This window comes from Physeter macrocephalus, chromosome 9, assembly GCF_002837175.3.
Source record: "Physeter macrocephalus isolate SW-GA chromosome 9, ASM283717v5, whole genome shotgun sequence".
Classification (NCBI taxonomy): Eukaryota; Metazoa; Chordata; class Mammalia; order Artiodactyla; family Physeteridae; genus Physeter; species Physeter macrocephalus.
The window spans coordinates 15,048,184-15,065,602 of record NC_041222.1 but is presented as its reverse complement, the minus strand read 5'-3'; the positions used below and the strand labels follow the sequence as shown (position 1 = coordinate 15,065,602).

The following is a 17,419-nucleotide window of genomic DNA, read 5'->3' as shown; positions in this document are numbered from 1 at the left end:
ATTTCATTTTCTGATCAAGGGTGTTGATCTAAGAGAAATGATGTCATTTGCCCAAGTTTACACTCTACCTTGTAAGCACTAGAGCTGGGGGTTGAACTCAAAGGGTCCGTGTCCCCTCTCTTTAGTTGATACTGGGTTCTTGTCCCCTGCCACTCCTCTCCCCCAGCCCTGGAGTGAAGGTTTCCTGGATCTGGCCAGGCACTGGTTCCATCAGTACCCACCTATGCCCACTCTGCCAGAGTCCCTTTGGCCATGTAAGGTAACACATTCACAGGCTCCAGGGATCAGGGCGTGGACATCTCTGAGACCATTATTCTGTCTACCATGATCACACCATTCCATCGTTCTCTCACATGAATCCTGCATGGTCCTCCATCTGATCTCCTGCTCACATCTTCCCTCCCTCATCTGGGCAGTCAGAGTGATTTTTTGAAGGTGTAAATACATCCCTTCACAGCTTGTCCAAACCCTCCCAAGGCCATGATCTGACCGGGCCACTCTTTGGCCTCTTTTCCCCCTATTCAACCCCTCGCCCCCTCTGCCACCATCACACTGGCCTCCTGGCTGCTACTCCAGTGGATGCTGAGCACACTCACGGCGCAGAGCCTTCCTGTGTGCTGCTCCCTCGGCCCCGGACACAATTCCCTCACTATTTGCATAGCTCTGTCACTCGCTCTGTATTCAGGTCTCTCTGATGGAGTGTCGCTCCTTCATCCCCACTTCAGAACATCTCTGAAGTTAGATTGTAGATTTTCCTACTTTTCATGTCCCTCTCCCTTCCCTGGAATGGAAATGCAAAAAGGCAGCTTCTTTGTCCTCCTCTCTGCTGATCCCCAGCATTTGGGATGATGCTTGGTGTGACGTGTGTGCCCAATATGTACGCAGGGAAGGGAGGGAGGGAGGATGGAAGGAAACAAGGGATGAAGGGGGGGAGAGAAATAAAGAAAGGAATGATGGAAGAAGTTGGCTTAGCTCTCTGGCCCTTTTATTGTTGTTATCTAAGGTCTTAACCCTCAGAGAGGATAATATTCCAAGTACTTCAAAAGAAAAGAAATCGCTTTCACCTCTTTCAAGTGCGTTTTATTTATGCAGATAAATCCTCCCAACATTTAAATAGTCCCACACAGATACAGGCGTCCAACAGCATGAGCAGGTTACCTGATATTATTACATCTGCCACTTAGAGCTGTGTGACTGGAAGCTCTCTGTGTCTCAGTGTCCTCATCTGTGAAATGGGTATAATAATAATGCTGCCGTCATAGGGCAGTTGTGAGGATTACATCTGTTAATGTTTGCAAAGCACTTAGAAGGGATCCAGGGACAGAGTAAGCATCACATCAGTGTTTATTAAAGATAAAAACCCAAAAAACTTTTACACTCAAATTCAAACTGTTCTCTCTCCAATGCTCTTCAGACCTTTATTTAATTGAGAAAGAAACTTGGAAACTTTCAGCTTTTTCATAACTCAGTTTGTTTCTGCTTTATTATAACTTGGGAAAATACTAGTTTGTACTCCTGTGAAAGTACAATGGCAAAAGAGTATCTTTGCCCATTTTTTTCCACCAGTGGTCATATTCTTACCAAATAAATGTTTTCTCTATGGACTAGGGCTGTTACAATGTTTTCTAAATACTAGGATTATCAAATTTAGGACTTCATTTACTCAGAGGGTTAAGTGTGAAATCTCCAAGCTGCTCCGAAGTCGAAGTCGAAGTTCATCCTGAAAGACATTGTCCTTTGCCTGGCTTTCCACGGGGGTGGGGTTTGAAACCTGACACCTATTTGTCGGTTGCCTCATTAGGTCACCACCTTGGAAAGGCTGCTTCCCTCTTATTAAGGAAAAGCCAGCTCCATTTGTTTTGGCTCACAGCAACCTAACAGAGTCTTTATAATTCAGCAACGGTCTGTTTTCCTTGGAAGCTGGAGAGGCCAGTGGTTTGGGATCAAGCTTGAATTCTCACTGGAAGTTCCAAAATGGAAGTCAAATGACTTCAGCCGGCAGCGGTGGAGGCAGGAATGTGGGGCAGGCCTTTGGAAAGTGGAGTTTGAATATTGGAGGCTGCTCATAAGATGCCTGATGGGATAGAGCCTAACACGGTTTGAGGGTGATGTGGACAAGCCATTTTATTATTCTGTTCAAACTCCGGGTTCTGATATCTGTTTTTGTTTTGTTTTTATTGTTTCCACCTAGAATAGAAAACAGTTTCAACCTAATCCTGGGAAGCAAGAATGGATTGATAAGATCCTTACTGTATACAGATGCAAGACAGGTCCCTTCTGAGGGAGACCAGTGAGGGCCACTCTAGAAGGACTAACTGCTGGATAGGCATTGGTCTGAGGAAGCTTTGGGTTGGGAGAAACACTGTAGAGATAGCTCATGCCCAGGAAGGGGGTTCATTGGCGCCTGTGCCTTTTCTCTGCCAGAAACTATGAAAGAGAACTAAGGTAGGGCAGCTGTCCGTGTGAAGAGGGGGCAGCCTGGGCAGCCATTGACAAGGTCCCTGGTGGGGGCAGGAGGTGACAGGGCTGAGCAGGAAAGACCCAGACTTCCGGTCTCTTGCATTAATAACCAGGTTGAGCTTCCCGGCTCATAAATCAACTCTCTCCTGTCTCTCTCAACTCCTCTGATATTCTAGGTTCCAGAGAAGATTTCTGTTTTTTAAACAGAGGTCCATGGTTCTTCTAAGAGTGTCCATGGAAGAATTCAGGGGGTTCCAGAAAGCTCAGACATTGTATACAAAATGTCGTAGGCATGTGCATTGCCCTTAAGTCCATAGTTTTTACCAGATTCTCAAAAGGACTCTGTGATCTGCCCTCCTGCCAAGCTTAGATCACTGTTCTAGGTGGTAGCATAAATCACCCCGTAGAACACTTTGCACTTTTGTCTCCTTCAGTCTCTCGTGATAAGAATTTGGCAAAGCCAAAATGTTACAAAAACGTTTGCACAGCATCGAAAGACCTTGGAGAGCAAACTCTAGAGGGAAGAAGCAAGAGTCGGGAGTATTCATGAGCAAGTGCTGGTATAGTCTGAGGACCATATCTGGCACACCTGGGGTCTTAGCTCAGCCTGCTGTAACAAATTACCATAAATTGGGCAGCTTAAACAACAAACTTTTTTTCTTACAGTTCTGGAGGCTGGAAGTCCAAGATCAGGGTATCGACAGATTGGGTTGCTAGTGAGTGCTCTCTTCCTGGTTTGCAGACGGCTGTCTGCTTGCTGTGTCCTCATATGGAGGAAGGAGAGAGAATAGCAAGCTCTCTACTGCCTCTTCTTTAATCCCATCATGGGGGCTCCATTCTCATGACCTAATTGCCTTCTAAGGCCCCATCTCCATCACACTGGAGATGTGGGTTTCCACGTTTGAATGGGAGGGGGCACAACCATGCAGTCCATAGCCGCCAGTGATGGGCTGACAAGTGACTTAGGAGCCTTCACTCAGACACAGGCACGTCAAGGCAGAAGCACGTGCAGAATGATACAGATATTGATGAATAAATGAGATTATGGTCATGATTATAGGAGTATTCGTTGACCACCTTCAATATGTCAGGAGTTACGTACATGATGAATACATTATATCACTTGATTGTCACAATAATCTTGTAAAATGGATACGGATATCTTTCCCGTTTTGCAGACAGAGTAACTTAAGCTCAGAGAAGTAAATTTCTTAAGGTCATTAAGTGGTAGAATTGAGATTTAAGGTCCAGTTTGTCCAATCCATGCTTCCTGCCAACCTAAGTAGCTCTGTTACATGCAAACAACCATCCTGGTGGCTTGTGGGACGCTGATGTATCTGAGATCTCCCTCAGGGCTCTGACTTGATGATTTTTGAGTTAACTGAGAGAGTGACAAGTTAAGTAAATAATGTGTAAGTCACACACTCTGTTAGAAATTGGGAGGGATAACCACTTTTCCTTCCCAAAGCGACCACCATGCATACCCTGAGGGGGTGGGATTTCTGGAATGCTGTAGAGTTAACAAGAGGGGACTTGGAAAGTCAGAAAAAGGGAGGGGGAGGCTGCATTCCAGGCATAGCTCGTGGTATGAGAAAGCACCAAATTTGGAATGGGACAAACAGATGAAGAAGGTGTCAGGTTCTCTGGGGAGGAGTATGGGGACTGGAGACTAAAAACAGGGTAAAGCTCTGGCAAGATGCTATGGTGACTTCTGAGCCTGAAACAAAGGAGAACCATCCCAGAACCCTAGGGGCCTCCCCTCCCCCATCCCAACAAAGGGGAGTTCCTTGCGACAAGGGGACCCAGCCCCAGAGGGAAATGGACTGCCTGTCTATAGCGGGAGATCTTCAATTCTAGCAGAGAGCTCTCTGGTCCCAGGAAAAGCTTTCTCGATGGTGATGGCTTGTCCACTTGCAAAAGATGGTGTCACCAGGGCTTGACTTAGGGAAGAGTGAAAGGTGAGGAACTAGAGGAGGAAAGAGAGGAACTGAGTGGGGAGAGGGGACATCATGAAGGACCGACAGGAGACACCTGGGTCCCAGCGCAGGCATCAACAATCTGACATCCAGATGTGGGTGCACAGCACTTAACCCAACCCAGATCCTAGAAGGCAACAACCTCCCTGTCCTCCACGCCCACCCCAGGAAAGCTGTCCCCGGAGAGAAAACAACGGGAGTGACATCAGTACAGAAGGCAAGCTCAACTGTGCCTCAGAAGCGGCCCTGCCGGCTGCTTTTCCCCAGGGGACAGACACTGCTCTCACTGTGGAGGCCTGGAGAGCAGCTGAGTGTCCATTTCCCAAAGGGTTGAGCCAGACTTGGGGGCTCGTGAGAGTCAGGGGACTGCTATCTCTAATACATGATCTGATGTCTTGTTCGCGCTCACTCCCTCCTCAGCAGAAAACAACACACCTTCCTTTGTCAAGTCAGCACAGGCCTCATCCTTGGGGCCTCCCAGAGGGACTGCCCACACCCCACCCCCCTCAGTGCTCCTGGCTCCCAGTCAAGCAGACGCCTCTGCGTCAACTCTTTTTCCATCCCCACCTCCCCAGGTATGCCTTTCCCTCCACTGGTATAAACTTAGCTCTGAATGAATGTAGAAAGGAGGGCACATTCATGTAAACATGGACCAGGTAGCTTTCCAGTCTAAGTTTGACACACACACAGATGGCAGAAAAGATCCAAGTTTCTCTGTTTCCTTCTCTCCTGCTTCTCTCTGCTGCTTCCACTGCATCCTTGGACCCCACAGCCTATCCTGCATTTAGCGAAGCTAATTAAATATGGAGATCAGGAAGTGCAGCTGTTTGACTGGATAAAGCAGAAATCGCTTGAGTGACTGAGGAGCATTAAGGAGGCAAAGAGAGCCTTAGGTGGCGTTGGGCATTTTCATTTATTGGTTTGATTGTCTTAGAAACCCATCAGACATCTGGAAGCCTCTTTTGTCTTATGTGCTAGCTGAGTCTTTTCTCCTGGTAGGCCGAGGCTCTGGCTGCTACAGGATGTCTCTCAGTCTTACAAACATCACCTCACCCCAGCCCCTGCCTCCACCCCACTGCCCAGTCCTTATGTCCCTGAGTTCCTAACCTTGAAGGCATCCCTTTCACTGTAGCCCTTCCCACTCTGAGAGCATTTATAGTTAGTTCTCAAAACACCTTCTCATTCATGAGTTCCTTTCATCCTTACAAGAACCTTGTGGGGTAGTTAGCTATCTCTGTGCCCAGTTTACAAATAGAAAACCTCAGCTTAGAGCAGTTAAGTTGCTTGTCTAAGGTCACACAGTAAGTTGGCAGAGTTAGGATTAGGACCTAGGGCTGAGATTTTGTCTGGCTCTTTCTACTCTATCTTGAGCTGCTTTGAGGAAAGGCTGTCTGTCCATGAGGCCTCAGCTGGGAGGGTTACACTTGGTAAGGAGAAATTTTTTTTGGTTTTTTATTGTTAAATAAATATTGTTTTGTTTTTAAGGGAACAATTCGGTGGCATTTATCACAGTCACAATGTTGCGCAAGCACCACCTCTGTCTGGTTCCAGCACATCCTTATCGCCCCAAAGGAGACCCTGTCCCACTAATCGGTCACTCTCCGTGTCCCCTCCTCTTCCCCTGAGAATACCAGATTACTTCTGTGTCCATGGATTTGCCTTCCGTGGACATTTCATATAAATGGAATCAAGAAAATGTGGCCTTTGTGACTGTTTTCTCTCAATAGGCATCATGTCCTCAGGGTTCATCCACGTTTTAGCAGATGTCAGAGCTTTGTTCCTCTTTATGGCTGAGTAATATTGCATTGGAGAATGAGAGTAGCTTTTATGGGTTCAAATTGAAGTGACAACCTGTACATCCCATTCTTTTTTTTACTGAAGTATAGTTCATTTACAGTGTTGTGTTTCAGGGGTACAGCAAAGTGATTCAGATATATTAATTCTTTTTCAGATTCTTTTCCACTATAGGTTACTACAAGATATTGAGTATAGTTCCCTGTGCTCTACAGTAGGTCCTTGTCGTTTATGTACTTTATATATAGTAGTGTGTATCTGTTCATCCCAAACTCCTAATTTATCCTCCTTCCCCCCTTTCCCCTTTGGTAACCATAAATTTGTTTTCTATGTCTGTGAGTCTGTTTCTATTTTGTAAGTAAGTTCATTGTATCTTTTTTTTTTAGAATGCACACATAAGCGATATCATATGATATAGATCTGTCTGACTTACTTCACTTAGTATGATAATCTCTCGGTCCACCCATGTTGCTGCAAATGGCATTATTTCATTCTTGTTTATGGCTGAGTAATATTCCATTGTACATGTACACCATATCTTTTTTATCCATTCATCTGTTGATGGATACTTCAGTTGCTTCCAAGTCTTGGCTATTGTAAATTGTTTTGCTGTGAACATTAGGGTACATGTATCTTTTCTAATTAAAGTTTTCACCTTTTCTGGGTATATGCCCAGGAGTGGGATTGCTGGATCGTATGGTAACTCTATTTTTAGTTTTTTAAGGAACCTCCATACTGCTCTTAGTAAGGAGCAATTTTTGAGACTGACTGGCTATTACCGCTCAGTGAGACCGGCTCCAAGGGGCCAAACACAAGTTGGATCCATTTTGCCAGTGTATGAGTGTATGAAGGGTGGGCATGCAGGATTGAAACCCTGAACACTCCAAAGGGCATCAGAAGGGCTCAGCAATCCATAGGTGGTAGGAGCTGAAGCTAGGCTTTCCCCGTTTCATTATTCATTCCCAGCCAGGAGGGCAAACAGGATTTAACTGATAGGCTACTGCCCCTACACTGCCAAACCCACAGGAAATCTCTCTCTTGTTAGCAGTGCTGACTTGCAGGATGTGTACGGCATGATTGAATCATGGCTAACAATGAAAGTGTCGATGGCCCCACTGCAAAAAGGGATTCCAAGCTGACCGGGCACTTCATGGTCATTGTACGAAGGCAAAGTAGACTGGCCCCTAAGCTCTCTGGGAAGCCAGTGACCTGATTGTGTCTACCAGCATCAGATAACCAGACTGGCCTTCCCAAAGACTTTTCCACTTTGTAGCTAATTCACACCCAAACCTTGAATCTACTCCACCAAGGAGCACCTTTAATATGTGGGCATGTAGCTCTCTTTCAAAACACTCCACAATTCAGCTTTTCTTTCCATCTTTTCCTAGGGCTTAATCTATGTCCTCTTAAGCATTCCCTTCTCATTCCTTCTTATTTATAATCATTAAATTGACTTACTCCAAAAGATAAGGCTGTAGGTGTCTATGAATCATTAAAGGGGGAGCCTGGTAATGAAATTTCTAGACAATAAATGACACAGGGCAGAATCCTCCCTTTTAAAAGATGAAGAAAGAGAAGTACCTACTAATGTGGCAAACTTAAAGAATATTGATAGTTCACCCCTTTTCTTAAAAGAAAAAGCCTGCATTGCAAGAAGAAAAGCGTACATAAAAGGGTAGATACAATCAAGTCACTCACTTGATTTGGTCTATGACAGTTTCAATGAAGAAGTAATTGGGTTGTATAATTAGGACCTGCCATTTTTGGAGCACCTACTATGGCCGCTCTCAAGCGTTTTCCATCTGTTATTGTGATTTCTTGTGATATCCTTATGAGGTTAGAGTTGTTATCCCCCATTAAGGATGAGGAAATTGAGCTAAAGGAATTCAAGTTGGTGCAGTTGGTGAGTCTGAGGGCTGGGATTCTAACTTGTCTTTACAGCTCATGCCTTTTCTCTGTGTCATGCCCACCTCCCACCTCCTAGTCCCACTTTTCAAAATTTTTATCAACATCTGAATATCCCAGCAAGGTGAATGTAGAATGACCCCTGACCATCCAGATCTAATTCCTGTATGCTCTCCTTATAGCCTTATAGCCCCTGGTTTCTTCCAGCAATTCACAGTGTTGATCAACTGACATTGCCAAGGCTAGCCAAGAGAAAATGAGGCCATCAGATAGAAATTCTACCATTCTTTTTTTTTTTTTTTTCCAGTACGCGGGCCTGTCACTGTTGTGGCCTCTCCCATTGCGGAGCACAGGCTAAGGACGTGCAGGCTCAGCGGCCATGGCTCACGGGCCCAGCCGCTCCGCGGCATGTGGGATCTTCCCGGACCGGGGCACGAACCCACGTCCCCTGCATCGGCAGGCAGACTCTCAACCACTGCGCCACCAGGGAAGCCCCTACCATTCATTTTTAGATGGATTTCTAGTTGCTCTTTTTGAATCTTCTTAGTCAATCTATACCTTAAGTGACATCCAGCCTAGTTTATTTCCCATACTGGCGCCCTGTTTTCTAGCTTCTTTCACTCTCTTGCACCATGGGGACTCTCTCTATGGATCTATCATTTGAATCCTATTGAGAAAAACATCACATACTTGAAATCCCATCAACTTTCCCAAATTGTTCACAACCACAGGAGCCAAAAGGGCTCCAAGCACTGTCCCCCTCCTTTTGATCCTGTGCAGCCATCACATATGTTTTTAATGACCATGTATTCTAAAAGATCCTAGGCAAAAGAGAGCTGATACAAATACAAACATTTTGGAGGACCTGGCATCCTTTTAAAATTACTTTTGTTAATGGAAAGCTTCAGGTTACTCTGAAGTTTCACACTCTTAGGTTCTGTTCAGCAAGACTGTAACTTTTACTCACTCAATGGGTCTTGGCAAGTCATTTCCCTCTCAGTTTACAGAGCTACCGTCTTCCCCACAGGGGAGTAGGCTGTGATCATCTGTGGTTCTCAAAGGACTCACACCCTAAAAGAGATTCTGCAGTTTTTATTACTAAAACATCTATTTCGCAAATCTAGTGTTCTGTATTCTCTCGATATAATGCTGTACAATACAGCATCTATCAGAAAAACCATTAGACAATACGGGTAGTGCTTATGCAACACGGTTTACTGTCCCAGCAAGAACTAGTGATTTGTTACACACGTTAAGCACCCATTGTAATAGATCTTTTGAGATTTCAAATGGGTGGAGGGCAAAAAGTCACCAATATTAGCACTAGACTATGAATTCTTTGTAATACCAAGCCATAGCCTAATGTCTAGTATAGAATAGCTCTACAATAAAAGTTTATGAAAGAAATGGCATAATTTGGGTTATAAGTGTCTGTGTTTGTAATGGGTTAGATGATTTCAAAATGCTAAAATTTAGAGCTTTGAGGGGAGAAGTATTGGAAGAGGAGAAAATGTTTTCTCTCTGCTCTTCACGTGCCTTCCTGTTTCATTTAGGGTTCTTAGTCACAAGCAGCAGAAACTGATTCTAGTTGCTAGGAGCAGAGAAGGCATGACTCGAAAGTGTATAACGTAGCTGGCAGAATAGCTGGGAAGGCTAGAGAAGGAGCCTTGAGCAAAGGGCGGGACCAAAGATGAGCAACCAGCCTGAAAGAGTTCTCTCATGCTGTGTCTTCAAGGTCCTTGGCCAGTGCACATGGCTAACTAAGCCCAGATTGCACGCCATGTCATAGCTTCTGAGGACCTGGGAAACAAGTGTCTGGCATTTCCCGGCTTGCGTGATGGGAAGTAGCTCTGAATCTCACGATGGCTCATAATATGGGAATTCCCCAAAGATGGAAAGGGCTGCACAAATGGGGCAGCCAGAAAAAAAAATGTGGAAGATTCTGCTACATTTCCCCCTGGACAAATCCCCAGGGTCCAGCATTCTGAATTTCTTCTCTCCTTTGACTTTTGGCCATCCCTGCTTTGACAGCCCTCAACAGGGAGTAAACAGGAGCCCGGTATATCATGGGTCTCAGGCGGTTAAAAGCCACTGAGGAAGTAAATTGGTCATAAGTCTTCTGTCTACTCCTAGTAAGCCCAGTTAGTACGATGGTTCTAAATCCATCCCTAACTCTTACCTCACCCCATAGATATTTAATTTTGTACATGCATTCAGAGAAATGTGACCCAGGAGATTCTGATGCATACTACTGACTGGGAAACGTGTCTTAATTGTTCCCATTTCTCACAGTTTCTTTACAAACCATTTCTATTTTTCTGAAGTCCCCTCCCACACCCCATCAGGCTCAACCAATGGCCCTTGCGTCAGCTGGGAAAACTAGGCTTCCGATATACTCTCCCTCAACTTCTCTCTCTTTCAAATAAAATGACTTCATCTTTACCCATTCCATCTTCTGTGCTACTTCATTTCCCCATCTTTCCAAGCCTAACTTGGCCACCAGTGCTCATCTGGATGCCCTCTGGTCTAATCTGAGACCTAATACTTACCTTCCCTTTGGACTGTGTCTTTGGTCTCACTTCCCTGATGCCTAATTCCCTTTGACCCTGAAACATTCAAGTCTCACCTGATCTAACAACCCTTCACCTTGACTCTGCTTCCCATAGACCACCTTCCTGTTCCTGCCCACCCCCCCACCTTCATCTTTCACATCCAAACATCTGAAAGGAGTGGTTTGTACTCAAGGATGTTCCTTCCCCACCTCTCACTCATTCAAGTCTCTGTAATTGCTTACAGGCTCACCCACCCACACACACAGCTCTCTCAATGTCACCCACGGCTTCCTGGCTGCCCAAGCCTCTTAGTCTGCATCTTTCTTGACCTCTCCAAACCACCTGACTCTGTTGAAAAACCCTTTCCTCCTGCTGTGGCTTTTTGTAGAAACATCCCTCTTGATTTTTCCTTTTAATCTTCAGCTGATACTTCCTCAGCCTCCTTTCCTGGGCTTTCTCCTCTTCTCGTTCTGTTTTCTTACTCTGGCCATTCTTTCTTTAGCTATAACCACAATGTAGATGACACCCAGGTATGTGTCCCCAATCCTGATTCTTCTATCTTGAGATTCAAAGCTTTCCAACTGGTCACTTCCAAAAGATGCCTAAGCCTTTCTTCCACTCCATCTCACCTTCCATCATGCCTTTTAAAAATTTAGCATAGTAAAATATACATAACATAAAATTGACCATTTTAACCACTTTTAAGTATGCAGTTCAGTGACACTAAGTGCATTCACATTGCTGTGCTCTTCTAATTCCTTTTTAATATCTGTGTAACTGGAGGGGAAAGGACCACTTATTCGTCACCGGGGGCTGCCCCACCTTCATATTACTGGCCGAGCCTGGTGCCTGGTGGTTATAAACATGAGCTCTGGAGGGTCTGATCTAAGTTGAAATCCTAGCTCCATGACTCTGGCTGAGTCTTTCCATCTCTCTGGTCTCACTTCGCTCACCTTGTATTCTCTACTCTTGTTGGGTACGCAGTCACTCTGCCGAAGTACTAAAAGCTTTGTTTATTTGTGAGCTAACACCCCTCAAAAAACTTGTCCTCTGGAGCTGGCACTGGAAGTGAAGAGAAAAATGAAGCGTTTGAAGAAAGTGATGGGTCTTAGCCAGAAAGCAGAAGTTCTGGATATACTGGAGGGGGATGTCAAATCTGGTGTTGCTTTGGATTTATAACACAAACAGCTCCGCCTACGCCTGTTATGAAAAGAAAGAGAAAACCATCAATCAGTGAAACTGTTTTGGTGACTGCTTCAGTCTTTGGGCAGAGTAGTAATTGCTCTTCAAGTGACAGGTGAAACCTCTCTGAATGTTGAAAAGGTGATTTAGTAGAAATTGCAAGAATTTGCCCAGGAAAGAGGTGATTTGGAGAAATTTGATGTGCCTACCTTTCAAAATGCCTTCTTAAGTCTTGCATTTATAGTCATCAAGGATCTAAAGAGGTCACATTGGTTTTTTTCCCCCATGTTTATTTCATTTTATGGAGGAAAGTTTGCTTATGAATGTTGGGAATTCTAGCAGCCCCCTCCTGGAGGTGAAGCCGTATTTTGTTTTTAGCTTTTTGTTTCCTTTTGGACTGGATCTTATCTATCTCTCATTTCCAGCCCAGGGCCTGGCATAAAAGGTGCACTTTAGAACTGCTGCCTGTTTCAGTAAAGAGGTGAAGTGTTTTGGTGACCAGATCCTACTTTTCCTTTCAGAGACTGAGTACAGAAGTAAAGATTCTCAGAGTTTCAGCCCAGAATGTCACAGGATAATGTTCAGAACAGATTGCCCTTTACAAAGCACCTTTATACGCATACTTTATCTCATTCAGCACTGACAAGACACTCCATTTTTCAGATGAGGAAGCTGAGGTTCAGAGTGCTTAAGTGACTTGCCCAAGGCTTCACAGCTAATAAGTGATCAAGCCCAGCCTAGCCGAGCACCTATAACTACAAACTCTCGGTTGTCTTTCTAACCCACATTCGGCCTCACAAGAGGGATGGCCTGTGTTGAGCTACACCCTGCCCTTGGCCAACTTGACCGCTGAGGATCCTGCCATTTAAGGCATGGGGGTGAGGCAGTTGGAAATGTCCCCATGTGGAGTCGAAGCGTTTGGCACGAGCTAGAAGGCAGGACGGGCTGGGGCACCGCTTTCTGCCAGAGGCCCCTGGGCTGGCGTCTGCACGTCCCCAGTGAGCACGTGTCCACCTGGGCGCACCAAGCGTGCGCCCTAGCGGCTCCCGGTGCGCCCCGGGTGCCAGCCCGCCCGCGCGCTGCCCGGCCGCAACTTGGGGGCCTCCCCGCTCCCCGCGGCTGCAGCCCCGGTGTCTCCCGCCCGCTTAGAGCAGCCCGGGGCTGCGGCCGCGGGTCCCCCACACCCCAGGGGCGGAGCGAGGCGCGGAGACGTCAGGGCGGAGGACGAGCGCTGGGCGAGCGCGCCCTCCCGGCTGCTGCCAGTGGCCCACGTCCCCGACTGGCGCGGCCGGCGGCGGGGAGATGCAGGGAGCGGCGGTGCTGGGGCGCAGCCAGGCGGCCGGGCGGGCGGGGGCCAGAGGCTGAGCCGGGCGAGCCAGCCGCGCACACAGCTCTGCCCGCCACCTCCGAAGCGGATCCCCGGACGCCCCTCGGCTCTCCCTGGGATTCTAGCAAAGTCCCCCCGGGGTGTCCATCAATTTCCTTGGGTGACTACAGCGTGTGTTTTGTTTTTCTTTCTTCCTTCCCTCCCTGTGTGCCCTTCTCCAGGATGGCAGAGGCGGAATTGCACAAGGAAAGGCTGCAAGCCATAGCAGTAAGTCCACTTTCATTTTATTTTCTTGCTCTATTGTCTGGGATGGAAGAGGACCCCGAGTGCTTCGGGGCCGTCGACATTCCAGCACAGTAGCCGCAGGACATGTGTTTTGGGGATAAAAGTCTGTCAAGGCTCAGCTACGCTGCTTTTTCCTTTACGGTCTGTAGATGGGAAGCCCCAGGGCGCGCTTTGGGCTGGGGATTTGAATGTGGAAGATTGGCTTAGAAATAAGATGCTTGCTACTGGGCTTTGGGGAAAGACTAAACAGGAGCATGAGGGGTGGGGGTGGGGAGGCGATTCCTGGAATATTACCACCCAGTGCTCAGTAATACTCTGACTTCAGACACTGGAGAATGGCGGGAATGGTCACCAGAACGGTGGCAGCCATCCACTCTGCGGAAGCTTTTGGTGTGCTAAGTGGAAAACCAGCAATCAGCTCCACTGCCAGCCACGCGGTAGAACCTCCTCCCTGAAAGCGGGAGTGTTCATTTTCCCTGTTCTGTCTGATATTGACAAGGGCACTGGCGCAAGCCATCACCCTGGGGACGGGGTGTGGGGTGTGGGGTGGGGGTGGGGATGGTCTGGGGACTTCTTAGAACAATTGGGTCCTGGGAATAATATTCCAAGAGAGCCTCCTTCTAGGTGTGGATCATCTGAAAACCTATTTTCAGCATACAAAGGAGCAACCAGTTTTGGCAAAGTTTATGTGCGCTCTCAGAAAAGTGTACCCACGTGCATCTTGGGTATAAAAGAGCTCGAAAGCTGCCTAAATTTGAGCAATCCTGCCACAGTACTGCCAATGATCCACAGATGTGGTATTTTTACTGGAGCCACCACAGCTGGATTATATATTTCCTTTTCAGATGAGGGAATGATTGCTGCTATATGAAATAATAGCAATTAAAAGAGAAGGTCTCTTAACATATTAGCATAAAAGAATCGCCAGACATTCTTTTACCTAAGTACTTTTTTTTTTTTCTTTTTGGTCCAGGAGTTCCCTGGAAACACATATAAATTTTTTGGAGAAATGGTGTGTAATGTTTTGGAAGCAAAGTATATTAAAGTGTTTTTAAAACCTTTTGGACGGATCCTTCACTGGGAAATGCATACAGACTCTTCTTTTTTAAAGAAGCATTTGATGTGGTCTCTGTGGCTCTGAGATCCTCTTTATCAAAGTCTTCAAATCTTAAAATGTCTTGGAGACTTTACAGCTGAAGCAAGAGAGATGTTTGTTGGCACTGTTGAATGCTATGGCTTTTTTGCCCATTGGGCAATCTTTGAACTTGGTCCTCAGAATTCAGGAAGGCTTTTTTTTTTTTTTCTTTCCCTTTCCCTCTGAGTATGTGTATTTTGATGGTTAGTGAGGTTGTTTACGGTTTCTAGAGTTAGTGACCCAGCAGTGTGGCCAGTATGTCATGAACTTGATAAGAATGGAGATATTCAGTTCTTGGTGCCATGTAGCTGGTGGGTGTTTTATATAAACTGAATAATAGGCTGCTTTAACTGTCCACGTAGTGGCTGCTCCGGAGAATGTTCAGTTGCTCCCATCGGAGGCCGATGAAGGTTTCCAACAGTTGTCACATTCTCTGCCTTTGCATGACCAGCTTTACTGGATGCCTGAGGAACAGCTGAGCCTCATGAAAGGACTTGCTTTCTGAACAGGGAGCCAGTAGCAGCTTACACTTGGGCCATCCTTTTCCGAGCGGGGCTGGGTAATCCCAGTAGAGGCTAAATGGACTTTCAAGAAAGATCTAGCCAGTCTTCTGGAATTCTCATGCCTGTTCTGTTGTGGAATTGAGTTTGTCCTGTACCTGGGAAGGTGTTGATGATTCTCATGAATGATTCGGCCTCAATGAATATGTCTGTTGTTATTAGTGCAGACTTGCTAACAGCGAATTAACTGTGTGTGTGTGTGTGTGTGTGTGTGTGTGTGTGTGTGTGTGTGTGAGAGAGAGAGAGAGAGAGAGAGACAGACAGACAGACAGACAGACAGACAGAGAAAGAGAGAATTGAGAGATGGGGTGGAGGGGCTTGTGACCACATCAGTAAATAGTTCTATGCCGTGCTTTGGTCTAATGCATACTCTCCAAATTTTGCAAACTTGCCTCTTCCTGTCACCTTCCTAGGGTTCTCAGGGGACCTTCAGGAGCTCACGAGGCTGCTGCCAGAGCCTAGCCCTCCTGAAGTCTCTCTGGAGATGTGAAGGAGGAAGAGAATGATTCTTTTTTTTGTTTGTTTTTGTTATTAGTTATCTATTTTTTTTTTTTTTTTTTTTTTTTTTTGGTGTGCGGGCCTCCCTCTGCTGCGGCCTCTCCCCTTTGGGAGCACAGGCTCCGGACGCGCAGGCTCAGCGGCCACGGCTCACGGGCCCAGCCGCTCCGCGGCACGTGGGATCTTCCCGGACCGGGGCGCGAACCCGGTTCCCCTGCATCGGCAGGCGGACGCGCAACCACTGCGCCACCAGGGAAGCCCTAGTTATCTATTTTATACATATTAGTGTATATATTGTCAATCCCAGTCTCCCAATTCATCCCCCCACCCGCCACCCCGCTCTCCCCCAGGAGGAAGAGAATGATTCTTTATCTCTTCACCAACTTGGGCTCCTCTCCAAGAGGAAGAGCAGATAGATGGAGATTCTAATCTGTAGGCTCTTGGGTACTCTTTAGTCTGGACCTTGGTTCCTTCATCTGTAAACGGGGCTCATGAGTTCTACCTCAGGGGCTGGCTGTAAGGTTTAGATATGGTGCAGGTGAAGGACCTGGCATGCAGGGGCCAGTAGATGGTCTTGAGCTAGAGCCCCCAATTCCTGTCTAGACTGCTGCCTTGTCCTCTGAGGGTGAGAGGCAACATCTCTGAAACAGGAAGAGTCTGAACAGCCTTCTTTATCCTTTCCTTTACTCAACTGAAGGCCAGAGCTCAGCCCAGTGTCAATTTCGTTAGCTCCTCAGACCAGGTGCAGAGATGTGACTGGAGGATCCATCCAGTCATGCAGTAGGTATTTACAAGGTATTGCCTCTCGGAAGGGACTGGCAATACCAAAAAGTCAGTGTTCCCAAGTTTCAGCCATCAGAGGGAAGACTTTACCCTTTGCACACTTAAGTTCTAAAAGGGACAGATGTCCTGTGACCTACTAGCCACATGATCATCTGTGGGATTTTCTTCCCCCCAAGGGAGTGAAATACTCAGAAACTATAGTGCCTTTAATTGAATCTTCCAGTTGTGTCCAGAGACTAATCAATGAGAAAAGATGAATCTCAGCCTACTTCCTGCCAAAAGAGGAGCAAATCCATCCTGACAAGTGTCTCTACTCCTAGGTGCTCCTTCCATCCGTAGGGACTCTCCCAAAGTTGTAATTTTAGAAGACAGCAAGATACCTCTATAGCACAATGAATGTGGGTAATCATTCAGGGCATAAAAATACAGTTGCCATTTATTGACCATTTTCTATGCAGCAGGGCTCTTGTGACGTGTGTTCTTTAAAAAAAAAAAATCTTAAGTTGTTAATAGTCTAACATAAACAATTACTATTCAGTAGCAGGAATACTTATGCAAATGAGCACACACCTGGAGCCGGTAAGCTGACCTGGAGGAGTTATAGAGCACTTTCCAAGAGAGGAGATGTTTGAGCAAGTCTTGAAGATTGGAAACAAAATGTAAAATAACACAGTAACTTCCCAATGAGCAGAAGGTGTTTTATTCACTTGTTTGTTGTTAGTTTGTTTATTATTTATTTGAAATAGTTAGTATAAGAAAGGGAAAGCGAAACATATGCAGAAGTTAAGTCAGTAGCCAAAGGCACCAACTCAGCAAGGAGACGCAAGTGCATTTGAACACAGATGATGCCATTTAATCCTAATAAGCTGATGAGGGAGGAACGTCTGTATTGTCCACGTTTTAAAGAGCCCGACCTCAACGGAAAGTGTCAAGGCCAGAATCAGAACCCACACTGGAGGGCA

At 46.2% G+C, this 17,419-nt stretch overlaps 1 protein-coding gene across 11 annotated transcripts in view; it reads left to right on the top strand.

The window, feature by feature from the left end:
• PALM2AKAP2 (PALM2 and AKAP2 fusion) overlaps nucleotides 1-17,419 on the top strand; it is a 499,300-nt gene that overhangs the window by 135,808 nt on the left and 346,073 nt on the right. For 10 of the 11 annotated variants that reach the window (XM_028493676.2, XM_028493675.2, XM_055087035.1 and 7 more), the window contains one exon: nucleotides 13,418-13,463. In XM_028493676.2, the coding sequence (XP_028349477.1) occupies nucleotides 13,418-13,463 (46 nt within the window). Of the gene's footprint in view, nucleotides 1-12,887; nucleotides 12,919-13,417; nucleotides 13,464-17,419 lie in introns of those variants that run through there. The other variant, XM_028493678.2, reaches the window with a different exon arrangement.